This window comes from Notolepis coatsorum (assembly GCF_963971535.1).
Source record: "Notolepis coatsorum genome assembly, chromosome: 1".
Classification (NCBI taxonomy): Eukaryota; Metazoa; Chordata; class Actinopteri; order Aulopiformes; family Paralepididae; genus Notolepis; species Notolepis coatsorum.
In genome coordinates this window covers 197,947,056-197,961,143 of record NC_140165.1, presented here as the reverse complement: position 1 = coordinate 197,961,143, position 14,088 = coordinate 197,947,056, and the positions used below count along the sequence as shown (strand labels likewise).

General features: G+C 45.4%; 1 protein-coding gene across 1 annotated transcript in view; it reads right to left on the bottom strand.

The window, feature by feature from the left end:
* lrrc75a (leucine rich repeat containing 75A) overlaps window positions 1–10,766 on the bottom strand; it is a 262,186-nt gene extending 251,420 nt beyond the window's left edge. Inside the window, exon 1 of the mRNA XM_084318590.1 lies at window positions 10,200–10,766. Coding sequence (XP_084174716.1) covers window positions 10,200–10,448 — 249 coding nt within the window. The 5' untranslated portion in view covers window positions 10,449–10,766. The remainder of the gene's footprint in view (window positions 1–10,199) is intronic.
* Between the last annotated feature and the right edge of the window lie 3,322 nt (window positions 10,767–14,088).

Sequence of the window (14,088 nt, the reverse complement as noted above, 5' to 3'; positions counted from 1 at the left end):
GCCTCCACTCCAGAATGACAGAAGAAGACACCACCCTCTTACAGCACGTCGAGAGGCTATGGACACTAGACACAATGCCCTTTAAGAATGAAAAAAAACTCATTCGTTCAAAGGAAGACACTTATGCCATAACCCTCCTCGAGCAGAGGACAAAGAGAGTCGAGGTCAATGGAGTGATGAGATACGCAACTCCACTCTTGAGGCGAGAGGGTATGCCCACCTTCCACGCCTCAAAAGAAGCGACGGAGCGATATCTACTGAACACCGAGCGGCGTCTAGCCAGAGACCCCACTCAAGCCACTGTGTACCGCGCTGAGATTGACAAGCTAATCACAGCGGGACACATAAAGAAAATTGACATTCAAGAGGCCGATCAGACGACCGAATCATGGTACGTGCCCCACCACAAGGTCCACCACAACGGCAAGGATCGTATTGTGTTCAACTGCAGCTACCAGATCGGACTACAGAATCTGAATAAAGAACTCTTGCCCGGCCCAACACTCGGCCCCTCTCTACTAGGCGCGTTGCTACGTTTCCGCCAAGACAAGGTGGCCATCAGCGGCGACATCAAAGGGATGTTCCTGCAGGTGCGACTAGTGGAAGAGGACAAGCCCCTGCTGCGGTTCTTATGGAGAGAGAGGATCGGGGATGAGCAACCATCCATCTACCAATGGGAGGTCCTCCCTTTCGGAACCACATGCAGCCCATGCTGTGCTACGTTCGCACTGCAAAAACATGTCGCAAAGGACCCAGCAGCTGACGAGGAGGTCAGACAAAGTGTAGAGAGGAGTTTCTACGTGGACAACTGTCTGCAAAGCGTCTCGACGCCAGAAGAAGCCGAAGCCCTCCTACTCAAGCTCCGCGCCTCCCTGATCAAAGGCGGCTTTGATCTCCGGCAGTGGGCCAGCAGCGACCCTCAAGTACTGCGCAGCCTCTCCCCAGAGAACAAGGCAGCAAGCAGCGAGACCTGGATGGCGACCATCCCAGGTGAAGCCCAAGAAATGACATTAGGACTAGTCTGGCGCTTCAAAACAGACTCGCTCCATTACAGACACACACCCCTGACCAAGGAGCAGGGAAGGTCGATTTCACTACCGACCACCAGACGGAGTGTATACAGAACACTCGCCAGACAATATGACCCGTTGGGATGTATCCTACCTTACACCACCAGGGCAAAAATGATTGTGCGAGAGCTGTGGGACAAGGAACAGGGCTGGGACGACCCCATACCCGACCACCTTGCTTCCACATGGAGAGAGTGGGAAAAGGAACTCAACTCGCTCCCAGGTGTCAACATACGCCGCAGCTACTTCCCACCCACAGTGCGGCTGGAGACGTGCCAGATGGACCTGCACGTCTTCAGCGACGCCTCAGAAGTAGCCTACGGCTCGGTGGCTTACTTGCGGGCCCGAGAGGAGGGAGGAGAAATACATACCGCCTTCATCCTGGCTCGCTCAAGGATAGCCCCCCGCAAGCAACAATCGATCCCGCGTCTAGAGCTCTGCGCAGCCCTAGTAGGCGCGCAACTCGCCACGTTAATCCAACGTGAACTCACCATCCCGGTGCAAAGAACAATCCTGTGGTCAGACTCCATGACCGTACTCACATGGATCCAGTCCGATTCGTGTAGATACAAGGTCTTCGTGGGAGTCAGAATCACAGAGATCCAAGACCTAACAGAATCAGCATGCTGGAGGTACGTGGACACAAAACAGAACCCAGCAGATGTCATCACACGGGGGATGTCCCTAGATGACCTCACACGTCACAATATCTACAGTGACGGTCCCGAGTTCCTCAAGCTCCCGGAAGAAGAGTGGCCTAACCCCACCCCACGGGAGGCTAGTCAAGAGGAGGCAGAGATGAAGAAATCTATGTTCTGTGGGTTGACGCACACACCAGTCCCCACCGACCCTAACATAGACGACTGCCCCACCCTTGAGAGTGCGCAGTTAGGCCTAACAAAATTAATAGTTGGTTTCAGGTTGGTTGTCAGTTTGGCCATGGGTAGGTAGGGAATTTATTTTATTTTATTTTTTTATTTTATTCTTTCCCACGGCGACTATGGATAGGGAATTTCTTTATTTAATTAAAATTTTCACAACAACATGGATGCATGTACTCTGCCAGCATGTTTAATATCCATAATACTAAATGTTTGACTAAGATTTCTATGAAACTTTATTCAAAAAAAAAAAGAAAATAAAAAAGTTTTTTTTTTTTATATAATTTTTTTTTTAAACTCATAAAATATATTGGGTCGCACCTAAATCGGCAGGGTCGGTCGGCAACCTGAAACCAACTATTAATTTTGTTAGGCCTTAAAGACATTCCTGTGGCACCACCCTGAGGTTCCCTCCACTACTGACATTAATGCAGCTAATTACGAAGAAGCAGAACTCCTTCTGCTACAGCGAGCCCAAAGAGACTCGTTCCCCGACGAGCTAGACTGTCTGCAGGGATCAAAGCCAGTCCCGTCAGACAGCAGACTGCTCCACTTGGCCCCTGAGCGCAACGCCCATGACCTCATCAGAGTGGGTGGTCGTCTGAGACGGGCCCCGGACTTAACGGACGACGTCAAGTTCCCTATAGTTCTCAACAGCCGACACAAGGTCACAGAGCTCATCATAAAGAAATACGACGAGGATGTGCACCACGCTGGGGCAGAGAGAGTCTTCGCTGAGATCCGACGTCGCTATTGGATACTGCAAGGAAGAGAAGCAGTACGACGCTTCCAGCGGACCTGTCTAGACTGTCGCAAGTGGCGAGCACAGCCCCAGTTACCCAGGATGGCTGACCTGCCTCCCTGTCGCCTCCGACTTGGCGACAAGCCCTTTCACTCCACCGGCATGGACTGCTTCGGCCCGCTGTACGTGAAGAAAGGAAGAGGGACGGAGAAGAGGTGGGGCATTGTATTCAAATGCATGACCACCCGAGCAATGCACATAGAACTCCTTCCAACCATGAGTACGGACTCATTCCTTATGGCCTTCCGGAGATTCACAGCGCGGAAAGGAAAACCGTCTATATTATTGTCTGATCACGGGACAAACTTCAAGGGCGGAGAAAGAGAGCTGAGAGAGAGCTTCCAAGCTATGGGCCCAGAACTTAAGACCCACCTCGCTCCCTCTCAGATTGACTTCCAGTTTAACCCCCCGAACGCCCCTCACTTCGGGGGAACCTGGGAACGAGAAGTACGTTCAATAAAGACAGCCCTGTACGCCGTGCTTGGGGCCCAGACCGTGGCTGAAGAAGTCCTCACGACAGTCCTCACAGAGATCGAGGGAGTATTGAACTCAAAGCCCCTCGGTTACGTCTCAAGTGATGTAGCAGATGTCGACCCAGTCACCCCCAACACTCTCTTGATGGGGCGGCTGGACCCCGCGCTCCCACAGACGGTGTACAGACCTGAGGAAGCGAACGGCCGAAGAATGTGGAGGTACAGTCAAGTATTGGCTGACAAGTTTTGGAACAGTTTCCTCCTCCACTATCTACCGTCTCTACAGACCCGCCAGAAATGGGTAAAAGATAGAGACAACTTGACGGAGGGCACAGTCGTCAGATCATAGACCAGTCACTACCCCGAGCTATGTGGCCGGCCGGTCGCGTAAGCAAAGTGATCACTGGTGCCGACGGAAAGGTCAGAGCGGCAGAAGTTCTTGTCCAGGGACGGACATACACCCGACCCGTGGCGAGGCTGATAGAGTTGCCAAGGCTCCCTGACTCCCTTGATGACGACCATGACCCACTGACTTTGTGAATTGCCCTACTCCCCACAACGGACATTGAGTAGTTGACAAGACGGTTAATCTGTCTCTGCTTATCTAATTAGGTGCGGACTAATTAGGAGGCGGCTGTTACAAAGGGTCAGATTAAACCGAATATATATATTTATTGCTTGAGATCCCATGTATAATATTTGTATATCGTTTGATATCCCTTGTATATTCTTTGTATATATACACGGAATATCCCTTTACCTAGGTACAAACCAGACCATAATACTCGTTCTCCTATTGGACAGCGACCCCTAGGCGCCAACGGCCATACCCCCAATGGCAAGTTCAAAGACAACGCCAAGGCATGTCTCAACATGTCCAGGTTTGCGCAGTAATACGAGACAGAACTGAGGTTGGCACTAGATTATTCACTTTACGTATAAATACGTCGCAGGTGGATACAGCAGTAGAGTATCCTAAACGTTGAAGCCTTCACCACGATACAACGTGCCGTGAAGTGGGCCTCTTTGCCCCTGAATAGAGCCTTGAGAACCGCATGCAAATATATAGCTAAAGTGTCAGAGTTTAACGCCGTATCGTCGAGTTCGACTTATTCTATTGTGAAGTAATAGTCTATTATTTATAGTGTATCGTGCGGCTACCGTTCTTCAGTGACCAGCATTACCACCGGTTCGTCGTACCTATAGCTAGTGCACTTATCCAGCCAGGCTGGGCGGCCTAAACTCGCGCCACCACCCGAGGAGTCCTAGATGAGAACCGTTGGATATGTACACCAGAGAACCTACACCGGCGAATGCAGAGCCTTTTCCGGCTGGATTATATTGCTTTGGTACCGTGGCTGCTGGAGCAGAGAACCGTCTACCCCACTGTCGTGTGGGATCTACCCCTGTGAGGAGCACCCTCGAGCCCGCCTCTAGGACCAGAGGCTGGCTAGCTTTCATCCATGCTGTCGTGCATACTGGATTATAGCTGTTGCTTTGTCTAAGGACCAAGGGAGTACTGCACTGGCTCCTGTATCTGGAGCCTCGTTATTCCGCGTTGATCCAGACTTTGCTCCCGAACATTCCTCTACCCTGCCGGCTTACAACCGGAGGGAACCCCCTAGTGTCTCCAGCGGACTACGAGTGTGCCTTATGCAATTACTATGCTACAGGTGGCGTCAGTTATACCCATCTTACTATTCTCATGGACTTACGCTCTTGACCTACTTTAAGTGTTCTTCGCCTTACAAGCGCAATTATAATTCTCAATCTGTAACCTACCGTTGCTGCTCTAATAATAATAAATACCTCTAACTAGAACTTTCTTTGTCATTGCCGTATTCTTGTGTGGGTGTTCACCAGATATATCATGTACTGTATGGCCAGTAATTAAAGTACATAACTAAGTAGTGGTTTAATAATACCATACTCTCAATACAGTCAGGGAATTGTACCCCTCAGTTACAATTACACATTATATAATAGATACTATATTACATCCATGAAGATGACCTGGAACCAACTGGAGAGAACAGCTCAAGACAGAGATGCTTGGAGATCACTTGTTGACGGCCTATGCCCCAGAAGGGGTAGCAGGCGTAAGTAAGTAAGTAAGTATATTACATCCTGATATTCTTTAATTGTCTCAAACAATTAAATGACTAGAAAGGTAGCACCTGGTAGCAGCGCAGCCACCCATTTATTTTCTAGTGGCCCTGGGATTCAAGTGTGGGGGATGAGGTCAACATAAACCAATGAGAGCAGATCATCTCCCTGCATTATTCCTAGTGATGCACGATATATCGGCTACCGATATAATATCGGCCGATATGGCAGTTTTTTTTACACATCGGTATCGGACCGATATCAAGATAGGGCCGATATTTAAAAAAAAAAAAAAAAAAAAAAATCTTCTTTTTACATGTTTTGGCCTTAAATAGTTTCAAAATATCAGTCATTTCTGAAAATAAGTTACAAAAGTAAAAAAAAATTGCGTTTTGGAAAATAGCTCTTTATTTGATTATCATAAAAAAGTGTTTTCTATACAGAGATATCGACATCGGTAAATATCGGTATCGGCCAGAACAGCAATATTAATATCGGTTATCGGTATCGGCCACAATTTTCACATCGGTGCATCACTAATTATTCCTATTATACTATTACACTAGCAGACTATTGCACTAGTACACTATTAAACTATCACACTAACTGTTTGGGTGGAATAAACCTTAAAAACGATGTGGGTGGAATAAACGTTTTAAATTATATGGGTGGAATAAACCTTTAAGTTCATTGAGACTTTCCATAAGTCTCTAAGACAAACGGTCCATGAGATATGAAAGAGGGTGGGGCTTCATTCAATGGACAATGATGGAAATTAAATAATAAATGTTTTGAATGCATAGGCACTGTATATCAATGACAATATATCATGCTGTAAACAGGTGCCAGAGAGCTAATTACCAGTGGACCTGTTTAGTATCGCCTTCTTGCATTCAAAGGGTGTAATTTCATACTGAAATTATGTATTTCAATGGACAATGATGGAAATGATGGCAAATAAAATACTTGTCATTAACTGATCAGAAAGGTATTACAGAATCCAGGGCCCTATTCCCCGTACCTGGTTCAACTAAGTCGATCAAGATGTCATTATCCAGCTTCAGTTAACCCGATGTTTGAAGCCGGGATTTTCCTGTTCCTCGAAGGTGGATTCAGTCTCGTTAACTCAAGCCAGACTTGCGACCCAGGCTAAATGCGCGCGGCCGCTTCAGTTGAAAAGCCAGCACGTATCGATAGCAGAGAATCTGATTCTCTAGCGGCATTGATTGATTAATTGATTTAGAACTTTATTAACATATTGCAGTACGGCTCAATCGCCTCGCCGACAAGTTAAATGCGTTATCTATAGGCTAATTTCAAGTCCCTCATTACCTCAATCAATCAGATTATATTTCTTTAAACTTGCCTGCTGGATTGAATAATCAAATGAGATCTTGCTAGCGAAAATAATTAGTAAAACTGTTATACAGAATAACGATACGGCTCCCTTACCCATTGATTGATGTATGGTCGATCTTTTTCTTATCTTCTCTGTGGTCTAACGGGTTGTTCTTTTGACTTTCACGCAGACGACCGGGGTTCGAGACCCAGTCGTCTCCTTCTTTTTGCAATATAGGAATAATTCAATTTGATGCACGTTGAGAGCTATATAAAGAATGACATCCTCAATGCATGTAGATTTATAATATTTTAACTTAAAACTATGCTACCTTTGCGTATAATCATTAATATTATATTCCAAAAATTTATATTGGAAAGACGGGGTTTCGAACCCCGGTCGCCGGGTTGCCAGGATTGAGCACTACCGCTGAGCCACTGTGCCAGATGGGATAAATTCATTGTTTATACATTAATGAACGAGAGACCCGTGTTTAGAATATTCTTTGTTTTGAATGAAGTTTTTTTTTTATCCTCATTCATTAATGTGACGTCAACGGCTCATTCAATTTCTCAAATCCGTCAAACAGCGCATCTCATCAGACATCTTAATCCCAGTTACAATTAAAATAACCACATAATGTGTACATCGCACGAGCGAGCGCCACGGTATATATAACGTGCATTATTTAGGACAAAGTGAATTTAGTATCAGCATTTTGGGTCTATTTTACATTTCAAAAGCCCCCTCTGGAAGAATGGAGCACAAAAACGTAATTCAGAATGGTATAATGCAGATCGTAGACTGTGGGAATAATTTCAGGAAACGGGCTGTCACTTCTTTGCGGGGGCGTGGCGATGGTTCAGGCTAACTTGAACTTAAACTCTGCTTTCGACCAGGCTCAAACTTTTGGATCTGTTGTCATGGTGATTTGGAAAATCCAGGTACGGGGAACCGGAAAGTCCGGCTAACTCAGTTATCCAGTTAAAGTTATCCGGCTAACTCAGTTATCCAGGTACGGGGAACGGGGCCCAGGTCCCTGGCCTGCTGTCAGCCTATGACCAACATTTCATCCAAATTGCGCCTGTAGTTTGTGAGATTAGCTGTGAACAGATAGAATTACGCACGCACAGACTTACACACACAACTGATTACATGATCTCCTCCCAAGCTTCCGTCTGGTGGAGATAAGAATTGTCTAAAAAGGATATTGCAGTTGTGACATGACCTGTGATAAAGCTCTTTTTTTCAAGTCCAGCTTTAAGTCTCCATTACCGTTTAAACACTTGTAGTAGCTGTACAATGGTGCATTCTGAGAATATCTCCTATTGGACTTCTCACTGATGAGCAGACCCTCATAGGACTGGGGTCCTGTGTAGCTCCTTGGGCAGAGTTATTGGCACTCTGAGCAAGGCACTAACACTGCCAGGGTTAGGGGTTTTATTCCCACTGGGCCGGGGCCACAAATACTGAAGAATGTATGCAGTCATTTCATTTTAAAGCGATTTGAGTGACAAGTACTACTAGTACTAGGAAAGTGCCATCGAAATACAGCCATTCATATAATACAGTATACATCCAGCATGCATGTCTACCAGATTGCATTCTTTCATGTTGCAATATTAATATACATTTGATTAGGATAATTGTTAACTGATTCAGTCAGGCAGGGCAGGGCCTCAGTCAGTCAGGCAGGGCAAGGCCTGCAACATCATCCGTGACCCACCAGCTCTTCAAAACTACTCCCCTCCGTCAGGCAATAAAGGACAGAACACGCTATGCACCACAAGAATGAAGAACAGCTTCATCCTCAAAGCTGTTGAACATGGCCTGACACCCCCCCCCCCCCCCCCCCAACCACACACACACCTAACCCAACCCCCTCCAATGTACAGTAAATGTCCGACTCCTAACCCAATAATACACAAGACCCTCTTCTTGGAACCAAGTATGGTTTTGTCAATATTCTAATGTACAGTTTTGCTTGTACAGTTGTACAGTTCCCCCCCCCCCCCCGCCTACCCAACCCCCCCCCCCCCCCCCCCCACCTACCCAACCCCAAACTCCTCCAATGTACAGTTTCTACGTCAAATGTATACTCTCTTTTTTCAGACTCTTTTTGTATCACAAACAGTACTGTATTTGTAAATCTGGACGTATGTCATAAATGTATAGATGTAGCAGTACTGTCTGTCGTGTATGTCATATATGTTATGATGAATTGAAAATGGGGGACCCTGATGTAAACAAGACGAAAGTCTTTCTCTGGTCTGCATCCCCTTAACAATTGTGTGTATTGAGCTGTACTGTATTGTACCCATTCTGCAATCTGTTAATAAAGTTTTCAATCAATCAAACCCAAACATGAACATATACACATACCATATACCCACACACCCACTACAACACACACCCAAACACAGCAGTACAGTGACAATAAAAATGTTGTATCGTATAATAGGAGAAAGGAAGGTAATTAAAGGAAGTGATGATGGGGAAAGAGAGAGATTGGGAGGCCTATATGGGGAGTCCGTATATTTCTTAAGCTGTATTATTTACGTAGGTTCGCTGAGCACAAATGCTTTTTCAGCAACGCCCTGCTTCACATTCACACCGTTCGATTCACAACTGGGAGTATAACAACAGTCTGACACCCTTGGCCACTGAGCAACTCCACTGGAGCAGTTGGGGGTTAAAGGATAACTCCACTATTTTGGGAAATTAGCTTATTTAACATCTTCCCTGGAGTTAGACAAGAAGATACATACCTTTTTTGTCTCTGTGCGTGCATTTTAGCTTTGGGAATAGACGCTCCGTTAGCATAGCTTAGCTTCATCACTGGAAGTGAGGCAGGACAGTAGCCTTACAGTGCCGTACAGTGTATTGCAAGGTCTGACATTGACCAAACTTGATATGCATGACCTTGGTGGGCTCTAGGTCAACTCCTGCAAAGGGGGTCAATGTCAGACTTTGCAATCAAAAGTTAGGGGGCTAATAACCCTTGCCATAATTTCAGTGCGCCCCCTAACTTTTGATTGCAAGGTCTGACATTGACCCCCTTTTCAGGAGTTGACCTAGAGCCCACCAAGGTCATGCATATCAAATTTGGTCAATGTCAGACCTTGCAATACACTGTAAGGCACTGTAAGGCTACTGTCCTGCCTCACTTCCAGTGATGAAGCTAAGCTATGCTAACGGAGCGTCTATTCCCAAAGCTAAAATGCACGCACAGAGACAAAAAAGGTATGTATCTTCTTGTCTAACTCCAGGGAAGATGTTAAATAAGCTAATTTCCCAAAATAGTGGAGTTCCCCTTTAAGGGCCTTGCTCAAGGGCACTTCAGCGGTTGGTATAAAGTGTAATATTTGAGGGTAGAGTCAAGTGTAATATTTGGAATAGATCAATCTGAGTCCAGTGAAGGCATTTATCATACTCGTGAATAATCTCTCACGCGTACAGTGAGACATACACAGACAGACAGACAGACAGACAGACAGACAGACAGACAGACAGACAGACAAAACACACCTGTCGGAGTGTCTTGAGCATCTCGGTAGCCTCGTCCTGTTTGCCCTGCTTAGCCATCAGCATCATGTCCTGGATCATGCTGATCCGGCGCTGGTAAGGAGGTGGCGTCCCACCACGGCTCAGCCGATCCCCAGACTTCAGCATGAAAGAGGCCAAGATGTCACTCCGATCCTTGGTGGGTGTCCGCTTCCAGCTGTGCTGAGGACTGGGCCCTCCAGCCTCCTGGCCTTTGCCTTGCTTGGCGCCCATAGTTTTGTGTTAATGTTTTGTATGATGGACCAAAGGATTTAGCCTAGTTATTTGAGAGATAGTTGATAAGACTACCGTTAGCCACACCTTATTAAAGTCTCCAATGATGAAACACTAGTCCAGATATGAATCACCCAAAGCAACAGAACATCAGTTCTCAGGTGTTTAGGCCTAGCACATGCACCTGCCAGCATACAGGTCCGACGTCAACTAAAGACATGATATGTAATGATATAATCATAATAATAATAACGATAATGGTGGTATCCAAACGTAGAAAATTACATATTTATAAAACGAATAGACTACAAAATAACATCCCAAAACACTCCAGAGCAAATTGCCCTTAAACTTTTTCTTAAATGTGTTTTGCTCAACCCCCTCCCCATGAACCTCAGGTCGGGAACAGCTCGGAGGATGCTGACTGCAGCATGGCCGCAACTGTTATGGAGGAGGATGATCCAGTCCCGTAGACACAAGCAAACTCGGGGTGCACTACAGACCGTAGCCAGCCGCAGCTCCTATCCAGGGCACAACTTCATCTTTGCTCCAACATGACACTCTCCTAAATAACGGGTATAACTGGTGGTCAAGGCGAGCATCTCTCCTCCTCTACCCTCTTCGAGTCCCTTCTCATCGAGCCCTCTGCGTCCCTGACACGGAGGTGGTGGTGGTCAGGCAGGGCATGGCAATGTTTACGTCTACCACCTCCGTCTGTTGTCGGTCTATCTACAATTCCCCACCCTCTGCAAGGCACGGGTTACCTTCATTAAAACGCATGTGTCCTGTGCGCTGTTAGATCCATCAAGGTTGATTCTTCAACCTTGCCATGCCATCCTGAAGGAATAACAGGTCGCATCATCGGCGCTATAGTCCATAGGCGGAGAGAGGCTCTCTCTCTGGCTGCAGTTCTTCGTTGTGAGAGGAGGGGAACGACTGGCTGCTGCCTGAAAGATCCCTGGTTGGGACTGAATTATGTATCGCACTCTGTTCACAGAGCTTGCGTGCGCAGTGAATGCGTATGTGAGCACAATCCTCATCTACTGACACCCCTGCTGCGCTGCTGCGGTGGCTGCGAGCTGGAAGAGGGACTGTCTGGGGATGCGAGTTTGAAAATGCATAGCAGCAGCCGGACACACACGTTCATCACGTGTCTTTAACATTTGGTCGTTTATCAATCAATTTATCAATAGATATTTAGAAAAAGTGAAGCCTTTTTTAATACAGCCTACAAACCGAGCCCTTAAAATAAATAGGATTCGTAAAATGTAAACCCTAGAATATAGAAGTTGTCAGCGCTCAACTTATTTTCTATTTATGCCTTGGAATCATGTAGGCATTTTTGGTTCTACTGACATCTGGTGTTGGCCACGTGGAACTTGAAGGAAAATGATTTATTCCAAATGTAACTAGGTTAGACTGGAAGAAATCAGCGTGGATGGTGTGCAAACAACTTTGTATTGAAAACAAGATACTACTAATACTACTGCTGCTACTAACTGTACTACTGCCACCATTACTACTGTACTACTACTACTACTATATTTGTGTTGTGTCACCATGCCCAAGATCAGACCAAAATGATAAAAGCCATATAGAACATGCGCAGAAGGGAGCAGGCATTCACCCCAAAAGCAGCCCATGCAGTTATTTTGTGCATGGGCGCGCCCTCCACCTGCCAATCAGAGCAACGCGGAAGGACACGCCAGACTGTAAGTATCTTCTAGTAAACTTGTATTATACACATCTGACATATGTAGGCCTGCCACGGCTTCTTTGTTGACATTTTAAATCTCTATTTTATGTAGCTGTTATTTGAAAATCATTGCTTTGAATGTTTAGTAATAAATAAATACAAATAAATGAATAAATAAAATGACATTGTGCAACATTATTTATGAGTTGCTACAATTCCCATAACAACAAGATTTGCAAACACCAAGATCGTGACTATCGGAGTAAGCACGACCATCGCCGTGGAGGCTATTGGGGGGGGGGGGGTCAGTCAGGGTATCTTATGATCATCACAGCAGAGACTAGGGGGGGGGTGTCAGTCAGGGTATCTTATGATCATCACAGCAGAGACTAGGGGGGGGGGGGGTCAGTCAGGGTATCTTATGATCATCACAGCAGAGACTAGGGGGGGGTCAGTCAGGGTATCTTATGATCATCACAGCAGAGACTAGGGGGGGGGGGGGGGGTTAGTCAGGGTATCTTATGACCATCACAGTGAAGGATGGGGGATCTTATGACCATCACAGTGGAGGGGATCTTAATGAACACATTTCTTAACAATGTGTGTCAATATGCTGGCCATTCATAATAAACATTGTGTTAAGAATTTTGCATCAAATGTTCAAAATGTAGGGCAGCAGGATGTTTTGGGTTGATGCTATATAGATTTGAGCCATTTCTGACCGCTTGAGAAATTAGTGAAAAGAGGGGGGGGGGGAAAAGGTCATCATAATAATAATAATAACATATAATTAGTATTTTACCAAATGGGTAAATCAAGTCAAGTCAAGAGTTTTATTTGTCACGGCATACAAGTATACAATGAAATGCGGGTGGTCTTGCCCGCAACGATGTGCAATACAGTAGTACAACATATATAGAATCCAATAAAACATTGTGCAATAAACAGGTAACATAGTGGCTATTAGTGGGGCATCTCGGTATTTGTACATAAGTTATTTACAGAGCATGGAGGACATGCTAGGTCCTTTGGTAGTGCAATAAATGGGTGCTACACCAGAATGCTGCGTGCAGTGCTAAACATCGACCAGAACGAGCATGTTACCAACAAGCAGCTGTATGGGGGGCTACCAAGGCTGAGTGAGAAAGTGGCGGCCAGGAGGATGAAACTTTCCAGACAGAGCTTCCAGTCAGCAGGATGGTGCTGTGGGATCCATCACAGGGGCATCTAACACAAGGACGTCCCACGCAGACATACGTGGACGTGCTTAGGAGAGATGCAGGAGTGGAGAATTCTGTGGAGCTTGCTGGATGTATGGACGACCGAGAAGACTGGAGACTCCGTTGTCACTCTCATCCGAGGACGACCAAATTATGATTTTACCAACATCACAAAATATTTATGTAATTTTTAACAAGATACTTCTGAAGACACTATTTTTGTATTTAGAGAATACACAAGTAATTTGTCTCAAGAAAGGTATAAATGTAATAAAAAAAATTAAAGTAAAGTCACTAGGACAGCTGGATACTGTCATATTAAACTAATGAGAATGGATATTCAGTAAAAACAAGCAACTGACCACCATAGATATAAAAATTACAGAGTCCAAATGTGACATGGTCGAGTTAAAATGAAAAGTGACAAACAACCAGCTAGCATTTGAACCTGGCCTCAGGCTGGATGCATGTTGACATTTGGATCAATGACTGAGCACAAATTTCTAGACGAAAGTGGCTGAAATTTTTAATTAATTCAGATTCTCCTAAAAATGATTTAAAAGAAGCATGCATCCAAAGATATAACTATTAAGAAATGATATATCATTGCAGATTCAACCATTGCTACTATAAGGATTAAACATAGATATTGTCAGTCACTACTTACTAGACAATTCTCAGAAATTATTTTCCAAACATGACAATACATTTCCCTCTACACCTT